The sequence below is a fragment of the Telmatherina bonti genome (assembly GCF_933228915.1).
Source record: "Telmatherina bonti genome assembly, chromosome: 5".
NCBI lineage: Eukaryota > Metazoa > Chordata > Actinopteri > Atheriniformes > Telmatherinidae > Telmatherina > Telmatherina bonti.
The window spans coordinates 6,497,477-6,508,819 of NC_136623.1; the positions used below are offsets into that span (position 1 = coordinate 6,497,477).

Consider the following 11,343-nt stretch of genomic DNA (forward strand, 5'->3'; position numbering starts at 1 on the left):
GATACAGGGTCATGGATCGTGGTTTTGATGGTGGTACGGGGTCATGGATCAGGGTTCTGATGGTACGGGGTCATGGATCAGGGTTCTGATGGTACGGGGTCATGGATCAGGGTTCTGATGGAACGGGTTCATGGATCAGGGTCCTGATGGTCCGGGGTCATGGATCAGGGTTCTGATGGTACGGGGTCATGGATCAGGGTTCTGATGGAACGGGGTCATGGATCAGGGTTCTGATGGTACAGGGTCATGGATCAGGGTTCTGATGTTACAGGGTCATGGATCTGGGTTCTGATGGTACGGGGTCATAGATCAGGGTTCTGATGGAACTGGGTCATGGATCAGGGTCCTGATGTTACGTGGTCATGGATCAGGGTTCTGATGGTGGTATGGGGTGATGGATCAGGGTTTTGTGGTGGTACGTGGTGATGGATCAGAGTTCTGATGGTACGGGGTCATGGATCAGGATTCTGTGGTGGTATGAGGTCATGGATCAGGGTTCTGATGGTACGGGGTCATGGATCAGGGTTCTGATGGTGGTACGGGGTGATGGATCAAGGTACCATGGTGGTACGGGGTCATGGATCAGGGTTCTGATTATAGTACGGGGTCATGGATCATGGTTCTGATGGTGGTACGGGGTCATGGATCAGGGTTCTGATTGTGTTACGGGGTCATGGATCAGGGTTCTGATGGTACGGGGTCATGGATCAGGGTTCTGATGGTACGGGGTCATGGATCAGGGTTCTGCTGGAACGGGGTCATGGATCAGGGTCCTGATGGTACGGGGTCATGGATCAGGGTTCTGATGGTGGTGCAGGGTCATGGATCAGGGTTCTGTGATGATACAGGGTCATGGATTAGGGTTCTGTGATGATACAGGGTCATGGATCAGGGTTCTGTGATGATACAGGGTCATGGATCCGGGTTTTGATGGTACGGGGTCATGGATCAGGGTTCTGATGGTATGGGGTCATGGATCAGGATTCTGTGGTGGTATGAGGTCATGGATCTGGGTACTGTGGTGGTACATGGTCATGGATCAGGGTTCTGATGGTACAGAGTCATGGATTAGGGTTCTGTGGTGGTACAGGTTCATGGATCTGGGTTCTGATGGTGGTACGGAGTCATGGATCAGAGTTCTGATGGTACGGGGTCATGGATCAGGATTCTGTGGTGGTATGAGGTCATGGATCAGGGTTCTGATGGTACGGGGTCATGGATCAGGGTTCTGATGGTGGTACGGGGTGATGGATCAGGGTTCCATGGTGGTACGGGGTCATGGATCAGGGTTCTGATTATAGTACGGGGTCATGGATCATGGTTCTGATGGTGGTACGGGGTCATGGATCAGGGTTCTGATTGTGGTACGGGGTCATGGATCAGGGTTCTGATGGTACGGGGTCATGGATCAGGGTCCTGATGGTACGGGGTCATGGATCAGGGTTCTGATGGAACGGGGTCATGGATCAGGGTCCTGATGGTACGGGGTCATGGATCAGGGTTCTGGTGGTGGTGCAGGGTCATGGATCAGGGTTCTGTGATGATACAGGGTCATGGATTAGGGTTCTGTGATGATACAGGGTCATGGATCAGGGTTCTGTGATGATACAGGGTCATGGATCCGGGTTTTGATGGTACGGGGTCATGGATCAGGGTTCTGATGATACAGGGTCATGGATCTGGGTTCTGATGATACCGGGTCATGGATCAGGATTCTGTGGTAATATGAGGTCATGGATCTGGGTTCTGTGGTGGTACATGGTCATGGATCAGGGTTCTGATGGTACGGGGTCATGGATTAGGGTTCTGTGGTGGTACAGGTTCATGGATCTGGGTTCTGATGGTGGTACGGAGTCATGGATCAGGGTTCTGTGGTGGTACAGGGTGATGGATCAGGGTTCTGATGGTGGTACGGAGTCATGGATCAGGGTTCTGTGGTGGTATGGGGTCATAGATCTGGGTTCTGATGGTGGTACAGGGTCATGGATCAGGGTTCTGATGATACAGGGTCATGGATCAGGGTTCTGTGGTGGTACAGGGTCGTGGATCGAGGTTCTGTGGTGGTACACGGTCATGAATCTGGGTTCTGTGGTGGTACAGGGTCATGGATTGAGGTTCTGTGATGATACAGGGTCATGGATTAGGGTTCTGATGGTGGTACGGGGTCATGGATCAGGGTTCTGTGATGATACAGGGTCATGGATCCGGGTTTTGATGGTACGGGGTCATGGATCAGGGTTCTGATGATACAGGGTCATGGATCTGGGTTCTGATGATACCGGGTAATGAATCGAGGTTCTTTGATGATACAGGGTCATGGATCGAGGTTCTGTGGTGGCCCAGGGTCATGGATCGGGGTTTTGATGGTGGTACGGGGTCATTGATTGATGTTCTGTGATGATACAGGGTCATGGATCGGGGTTTTGATGGTGGTACAGTGTCATGGATCAAGGTTCTGTGATGATACAGGGTCATGGATCGGGGTTTTGATGGTGGTACGGGGTCATGGATCAGGGTTCTGATGGTACGGGGTCATGGATCAGGGTTCTGATGATACAGGGTCATGGATCAGGGTTCATATGGTGGTACGGGGTGATGGATCAGGGTTCTGTGGTGGTACAGGGTCATGGATCAGGGTTCTGTGGTGGTACAGGGTCATGGATCGGGGTTTTGATGGTGGTACAGGGTCATGGATCAGTGTCCTGATGACACAGGGTCATGGATCAGGGTTCTGTGGTGGTACAGGGTCATGGATCAGGGTTCTGTGGTGGTACAGGGTCATGGATCAAGGTTCTGATGGTGGTACGGGGTCTTGGATCTGGGTTTTGTGATGATACAGGTTCATGGATCTGGGTTCTGATGATAACGGGTCATGGATCTGGGTTCTGTGATGATACAGGGTCGTGGATCGAGGTTTTGTGTTGGTACAGGGTCATGGATCTGGGTTCTGTGTTTGTACAGGGTCATGGATTGAGGTTCTGTGGTGGTACAGGGTCATGGATCAGGATTCTGATGATACCGGGTCATGGATCAGGGTTCTGATGACACAGGGTCATGGATCAGGGTTCTGATGATACAGGGTCATGGATCTGGGTTCTGATGGTGGTACGGGGTGATGGATCAGGGTTCTGTGATGGTACAGGGTCATGGATCCGGGTTTTGATGGTACGGGGTCATGGATCAGGGTTCTGATTATAGTACGGGGTCATGGATCATGGTTCTGATGGTGGTACGGGGTCATGGATCAGGGTTCTGATTGTGGTACGGGGTCATGGATCAGGGTTCTGATGGTGGTACGGGGTCATGGATCAGGGTTCTGATGGTACGGGGTCATGGATCAGGGTTCTGGTGGTGGTGCAGGGTCATGGATCAGGGTTCTGTGATGATACACGGTCATGGATTAGGGTTCTGTGATGATACAGGGTCATGGATCAGGGTTCTGTGATGATACAGGGTCATGGATCCGGGTTTTGATGGTACGGGGTCATGGATCAGGGTTCTGATGATACAGGGTCATGGATCTGGGTTCTGATGATACCGGGTCATGGATCAGGATTCTGTGGTAATATGAGGTCATGGATCTGGGTTCTGTGGTTGTACATGGTCATGGATCAGGGTTCTGATGGTACGGGGTCATGGATTAGGGTTCTGTGGTGGTACAGGTTCATGGATCTGGGTTCTGATGGTGGTACGGAGTCATGGATCAGGGTTCTGTGGTGGTACGGGGTGATGGATCAGGGTTCTGATGGTGGTACGGAGTCATGGATCAGGGTTCTGTGGTGGTATGGGGTCATAGATCTGGGTTCTGATGGAACGGGGTCATGGATCAGGGTTCTGGTTGTAGTATGGGGTCATGGATCAGGGTTCTGATTGTAGTATGGTGTCATGGATCAGGGTTCTGATTATAGTACGGGGTCATGGATCATGGTTCTGATGGTGGTATGGGGTCATGGATCAGGGTTCTGATTGTGGTACGGGGTCATGGATCAGGGTTCTGATGGTACAGGGTCATGGATCTGGGTTCTGATGGTACGGGGTCATGGATCAGGGTTCTGATGGTGGTACAGGGTCATGGATCAGGGTTCTGTGATGATACAGGGTCATGGATCAGGGTTCTGTGATGATACCTGGTCATGGATCAGGGTTCTGATGGTGGTACGGGGTCATGGATCAGGGTTCTGTGATGATACAGGGTCATGGATCAGGGTCCTGATGATACAGGGTCATGGAACGGGGTTTTGAAGGTGGTACGGGGTCATGGATCAGGGTTTCTAATGACACAGGGTCATGGATAAGGGTTCTGATGGTGGTACGGGGTCATGGATCAGGGTTCTGTGGTGGTACAGGGTCATGGATCAAGGTTCTGTGATGATACAGGGTCCAGGATCAAGGTTCTGATGGTACGGGGTCATGGATCAGGATTCTGTGGTGGTATGAGGTCATGGATCAGGGTTCTGATGGTACGGGGTCATGGATCAGGGTTCTGATGGTGGTACGGGGTCATGGATCAGGGTTCCATGGTGGTACGGGGTCATGGATCAGGGTTGTGATTATAGTACGGGGTCATGGATCATGGTTCTGATGGTGGTACGGGGTCATAGATCAGGGTTCTGATTGTGGTACGGGGTCATGGATCAGGGTTCTGATGGTACGGGGTCATGGATCAGGGTTCTGATGGTTGGGGGTCATGGATCAGGGTTCTGATGGAACGGGGTCATGGATCAGGGTCCTGATGGTACGGGGTCATGGATCAGGGTTCTGTGATGATACAGGGTCATGGATCAGGGTACTGTGATGATACAGGGTCATGGATCAGGGTTCTGTGATGATACAGGGTCATGGATCAGGGTTCTGTGATGATACAGGGTCATGGATCCGGGTTTTGATGGTACGGGGTCATGGATCAGGGTTCTGATGATACAGGGTCATGGATCTGGGTTCTGATGATACCGGGTCATGAATCGAAGTTCTGTGATGATACAGGATCATGGATCGAGGTTCTGTGGTGGCACAGGGTCATGGATCAGGGTTTTGATGGTGGTACAGTGTCATGGATCAGGGTTCTGATGGTACTGGGTCATGGATCAGGGTTCTGATGGTACGGGGTCATGGATCAGGGTTCTGATGATACAGGGTCATGGATCAGGGTTCTGATGGTGGTACAGGGTCATGGATCAGGGTTCTGTGGTGGTACAGGGTCATGGATCGGGGTTTTGATGGTGGTACAGGGTCATGGATCAGGGTTCTGATGGTACAGGGTCATGGATCAGGGTTCTGATGGTACCGGGTCATGGATCAGGGTTCTGATGATACAGGGTCATGGATCAGGGTTCTGTGGTGGTACAGGGTCATGGATCAGGGTTCTGTGGTGGTACAGGGTCATGGATCAGGGTTCTGATGGTACCGGGTCATGGATCAGGGTTCTGATGATACAGGGTCATGGATCAGGGTTCTGTGGTGGTACAGGGTCATGGATCAGGGTTCTGTGGTGGTACAGGGTCATGGATCGGGGTTTTGATGGTGGTACAGGGTCATGGATCAGGGTTCTGATGACACAGGGTCATGGATCAGGGTTCTGATGACACAGGGTCATGGATCAGGGTTCTGTGGTGGTACAGGGTCATGGATCAGGGTTCTGTGGTGGTACAGGGTCATGGATCAGGGTCCTGATGGTGGTACGGGGTCATGACCCCGTACCACCATCAGAGGGATTAAATGAAACATACGGAAACAACGGAAAGATGAAAACATATAAAGTCCTGTTTAGGAAATAAAAAAAAGCAAACAGAAACATCAGAGCAGGAAGAGTCAGTGTGAGTCATCTGGAAGGGAAGCACCTGGAAGGCCAACCTTCCTGTGAGGAAACGCCACGTCATCCCCGCTGCAGCGTCCTTCAGCGAAGCGCTGAACCCTCGCCGACCTCAGGGACGGCCGTGACCTCTGACCTGCAGTGACGAGCTGCACGACTCTAAACCTGGAAATAAAGAACATGAAAGCATGATTCTTCGTGATAAGAAATGAACTTGGAACAAACATGCTGATAAAAGAAGAGCAACGTTTCCACCATGAAGGAAAATAATCTGTTTGGACTGGGATTGTTTATTAATCTGGTCCATCAGACTAAACGCTGAAAAAACTTAAAATGGCAGCAGGACCCTGACAGGTGGACTTCACATGATCCACATGTGGATTACGTGTATGTTAAACACATGCAAGCGTGTGGTTTTAGTATGATTACACGGGATCTACATGAGAAGAACTCAGTGTAGATAAAAGATCAGATGGAAGCATGTTAAGGTCAACATACATCTACAGGAATAGTTTTTGTTCCATATGTACTGATCTGATGTATTTCTGCGTATATGTACAAAGATATTTGACCGTGTGAACAACAGGAGGGAGCAACTGTCGGCTGCAGCTGATGAAATAAAACCAAGTCTACTCAGAAGCAACCTGCCAACATTTGATTAACAAAACATCTCTTTGCATGTCAGACCTGCTTTTCCTGCCGGTGGAAGAAGAAGAGAAACACATTTAAGCTGAAATGATCTACAGACAACAGGTCAGAAACGTGCTGCTCTTTCACACGACGTAACAGAATCAGGATCTGTGGCCGGACGGTCACGTTGTCGTTACGGATCTCATCATCTCGGGTTTCCAGCCGGCTCTCAACACTCTCAGCCTCCAACTCTCCTGGAATCACACGCTCTAAATTTAGCTGCTTTAAAGTCAGATTGGACTGCAGGAGGCTTACAGTAAAGCTGCTGCATGGAAACCAGGAGCTGGACGTTCTTGTGAAAAACTCAGGAACCGGGTTCGTTGGTCATGAAGACGGAATCAGACATGAAGCGACAGGTGTCATGGAAGTAATGTGACCTGATCGGTTTCTTCTTCAGCTGCAGAAACGATGCATCGCTTGTCTTTTCTGGTAGTTCTCAGCCTTCTGGGTAAGTCCACCATGAGCCTGGGAAGGCTGAAATTACACCCATCAGTCAACTTCTCCCCTTGTTTCGTTGTGAATTATAGAATCACAAGATTTACTTTCTGCTAAGATCCAAACAAACAACCATAAGAACTGTTCAGTCAGTTTCATCTTTAAGTCATCAGTTTTCTGGCCTTGGAATCACGTTGTCTAAACCTGAGACCGTGTCCCCGCTCCCAACCGGCTGCCGGGCCTTACAGAAGGCCGGACTTCACGTCCAGGCCGGGCTTCAGGGCTGCAGAACTCCCTCTCCAGAAGGAACTTTATTTATTCAACATTTATTCATATTTAGAGGACGAACACAGACGTATAATCTGCAAAGGGCTCAACAGTTCTTCGTCTTTCAGAGATCAGACAGAAAGTTTCTGGAAGCGGACCATGTTCCAGCATGGTGGACAGAAACTGGACACGTAGAGGAAAAACCAGAACCAGGACCTGACAGATCCATCTGGACCTCCAGCTGATCCGGCTGTTGGCCGAAGACTCATCAAAGATGGTCTCCATGGAAACCTGGCTGCCAGGAAGGCTGAGGTCACATGACCCAAGAACTGGACTGAGGATCAGTGGAAACCGGTCTGATGGAGGGACGGATCCTCTCCAGAACCAGGACCTGAACGGGTCTGACGGAGGGACGGATCCTCCCCAGAACCAGGACCTGAACGGGTCTGAACCGTTCCTAGATTAACAAAGCTTCTGTAAGAAGGTTGAAGCTGATGAAGAATAAAACCGATGAGAAAAACTCCGGATTAGCTGAAGATTTTTGTTCTTTCGGATCTTCATCAGGTTCTGGTTCTGAGCTGGGCCAGGGTTCCCAGTAGACCAGGTTCCAGTCTATGTTCAGCAGTTGGAGCGACGTCTCAGCGGATCTCAGGCGGACTTGTTTACGTCTGGGTCTGGAAAAGCTTCAGACCAGCTCGTAGAAACAGAAACACAAGAACTGCAGCCGGTTTCTCAGCAGGCTGTCGGGATGAGGTGCTCTGAGGTCCGGACCAGGTTCAGAGTAGACCCTCTGCTGCGATTTGTTTCCTCATAGTTTAAGCGTTTGTGTACTTGCAGTGTGTGAGTGTCATGGCGGCTGTGCGGAGGTGGAGTCCCTGACTGAAGCCGTGGCCGGACAGAGTTTCCCGTTGGGCTGCATCTCCTGTAAGACCAGAGAGGAGGTTTCGGCCCGAACCACCGTGGACTGGTTCTTCAAGCCGCTGGAGGAGGAGGACTTCAGACATGTGAGTCCAACGACGTCTTCAGAAACTGGACTGGGTTTATCTCCACATGGTCCCAAAAATGATCCCGAGCTGCTTGTTTCCTCAGATTTTCCACTACGACCACCCCACGGCTGAAATCCTCCACGACGGTTTCACGGATCGCCTGGAGTGGCACGGGACGCTGGACAGGGACATTCAGACTGGAACCATCTACATACACAATGTCACCTTCAACGACACGGGGACGTACCGCTGCAGCTTCCAGCGCACGCTCTTTCTGCCGCAGTTGGACGAGCTGGTCGTCGTGGAGAAGGAGGTGGAGCTTACAGTGGTCGCTGTAGGTGAGGAGGAAGGTAGCTTCGTTCACCTGCTGAAAGGACAATCCTCTGGAAACTAGAGCTCTAGTTTAGTGAGAAGAGTCCGTGCAGCTTGTAAAGCTGCGTAGATTTGCTGATAATTACTCAACAATCAGCTGAAGACAGTGATGGCCGATGCCAGTTTCTCCTGACGGAAATTCCTGGTCCAGAAAGTAAAAGTCCTGTCCGGCAGCTGTTCCCACCAGTCACCAAACCAGTTTAATGAGCAGAGTTTATTTTCCAGGTAGACGAGGCTGTTAGTGGAAAGACCTGTTCTAAATGTACAGGTAGATCCAGAAACATGGCAGGACTTCTACTTTCTGGACCAGGAATCGCCACCTCGGCCGTTAGGTGACGCTACTTTTCCATCGGTATCGATTACCTCGTGAAGCAGAATCCCAATGTACAGCGAGTACGAACATCTACAGAGGAGTATTAAGGCCACTGAAGGAAAATAAAAGAGAATTCTGATTTGGAAAAAAAGTTGGGAATTCTGACTTTTTTCCAAAAAAAAAAAAAAAATATTAGGATTTTTAAAAAAACTATTATTCAAAATTCTGATATTTTCAGTGAACAAGAAACAGACTGAAGTGTTTGTATTCAGTCATTGTTACACTCTATTAGGGTTGGGAAAATTGAATTAAAAAAAAAAAAAATCAAATATCGGGATTATTTGCTTCACAATTTTTAAAAAAGAAAAAAAAATATAAACATATTTTTTTTAAATAAATACAAATAATCCATAATAAAATCTTTGTCATTTTCATTGTTTTTATTAATCTTTTTACTTGTCTTATAGCAGCAGAATGATGGTCTGGCTGCTGGGTTGTATTTTCCTAACTGAAATCAAGAAAAATGACGAGCAAAAAAAAAAGTTTTATACATTTCTTTCGTTTTTAATCCATAAAAATCAGTAGTATCAAAGAATAGTGACATTCACAATTTAAATCTAATTGGCACCCAAATGTTACAGCCCTAATATCGATGAGGAACAGAGTATTTTTGTAATTTATTCATCCATCGCTCGCGTGTACCCGTAGCGACTCGAGGAGGTCAGAGAGCCTGGATGTCCACATGAATCTCCACAGAGAGGCGTCTTCAGCAGCAAAATGTTCTAGCGTGTCTGATTGTTCCGGTCGAAGAGACTTGCGTTTTCGTGGTTTTTCCCAGAAAAAAACACCAGTGGTCTGCTGAGTTTTATCACCCAGTGAGACCAATAAAAACCCATCAGACCAGCAGGAAAATGGCCGCCATGTTCCTGGGATTAAACGGAAGCTTCGGTCGTTTTCCACCAGACATTCCACGATCGGAACACGACAAATAAATCAGTATTTTCCTCAGTTCACATCAGAGGAACAGAAACAGGTTTGTAGTCAGAAAACCAAGCTGCAGGTCTCCGACGTCCTGCTGAAGTCTGTCGGACAGCTCCATCCAAAGCCTGCAAGGTTCCCATGACCTGGTTGTTACCACGGAAACAGATTTATATTTGTAGAAGCTGCATGGAGATGGTCCTCACTTAATGCCCAGGATCCTTAAAAACCTCTTGAAGACGGCCAATGTGCCGCGCTACTTCACCGCAGCTCGATTTAGCCACCAGAACAGCGATTAAAAATGTTTAATCAGGTTAGAATCACCTTCATCAATCGCTAATCAATCTCTTTTCTTCAGCTTCTTCAGATCTTTCATCAGGATTTTAAAAAATAATCTGTGTTCAATGAAAAGTGTGATGCGGTTAAACTCTTCTGGCTGACTTTGGGGGATAAATAGGAGATAAATCAGGAAAAGGGTCTGTAGTCAGTGAACAAGCCAATGAAAAGCCCCGTTGCTGCTTTCTGCTTTCCAGCCAATCGGGAGCTGACCTCCGTGATCGCAGAGATAATGATGTACGTGCTGATCGTGGTCCTGCAGCTGTGGCTCATTGTGGTTATGATCTACTGTTACAAGAAGATTTGGGACGAGCACGAAGCGCGGGAAGCCCGGAAGGCTCTCAAGGCTCAGAAAGCGTAAGGCTTCCAGGTTGACTCGTTGAATTCTCCCATTCTGGGGATTTTTTTCTTTCTCTGTCACGTTTCCTGACCGGTTTATGTTTTCCAGATTGCTGGAGACTAAGGACACCTGCGACGGGGTGCAGCTGGAGTAACATCTGATGTGAGCTTGGGAAGAACAGGACATCACCCATCTGCAGAAACATGTTCACACTTTGACTTTCTTGTTTTTATTTGTGACTGAATCCAGCAGCTGAAATAATCTCTGCTCGTGTCACGCTTCAGCGCTTCATCTGTCGTTTCGCCGACAGCAACAGGAAGCCTGAAGCTGCAGGACGAGCGGGTGTTTTACATCTGGATCAGAGCATCAGAGGCCTGAAAGCTTTATGCTGACAATATTCTGGCTTCTATACCTTGTGTTTGTAGATAACAGCTGCTGGCTGCGTTACTTTTACAGTTTTTGGCAAAATAAAATCAATATTTTACAAATTTTGAGCAAGAACAACTGCGACTGCTGGTGTTTCTACTGATTGTTCTTTTGTGTATAAACTGCAATTCTTCTAAAAATCTACGAGAGTTTCGGCTTCTGCTAGGCGACCGGGATCCAGGTAACGCTTCAGGGTTTTCCTCTTGCTCTGGAATCTCCCTCATTCCTCTAATTCACCGTGAAACTCTGCATTTCACTGTTTGCGACTGAAAAAAGATCTCTATTCAGAGATCCATGTCCAGTGATGTGTAAATGTAGAGGCGTTTCCATTATATTTTTGCTTTACTTCCAAATAGAAACGTGTGAAAAACCACCTCATGGGGGCGTAAAA

General features: G+C 48.6%; 1 protein-coding gene across 1 annotated transcript; it reads left to right on the forward strand.

The window, feature by feature from the left end:
* The first annotated feature begins 6,712 nt into the window (after positions 1-6,712).
* LOC306755680 (sodium channel regulatory subunit beta-1) lies at positions 6,713-11,024 on the forward strand. Its single transcript, XM_079240170.1, has 5 exons — positions 6,713-6,947; positions 8,039-8,205; positions 8,291-8,525; positions 10,384-10,543; positions 10,635-11,024. The coding sequence occupies exons 1-5, from the start codon at positions 6,908-6,910 to the stop codon at positions 10,678-10,680; spliced, it is 648 nt and encodes a 215-aa protein (XP_079096296.1). The 5' UTR covers positions 6,713-6,907; the 3' UTR covers positions 10,681-11,024.
* The last annotated feature ends 319 nt before the right edge of the window (positions 11,025-11,343 follow it).

Bases quoted from the DNA above. Each gene is read 5' to 3' on its own strand.
- LOC306755680 (XM_079240170.1), top strand. From the start codon at position 6,908: ATGCATCGCTTGTCTTTTCTGGTAGTTCTCAGCCTTCTGG. The intron at 6,948-8,038 runs GTAAGTCCACCA...GTGTACTTGCAG, and splicing joins GGTAGTTCTCAGCCTTCTGG to TGTGTGAGTGTCATGGCGGC. The intron at 8,526-10,383 runs GTGAGGAGGAAG...TCTGCTTTCCAG, and splicing joins GCTTACAGTGGTCGCTGTAG to CCAATCGGGAGCTGACCTCC.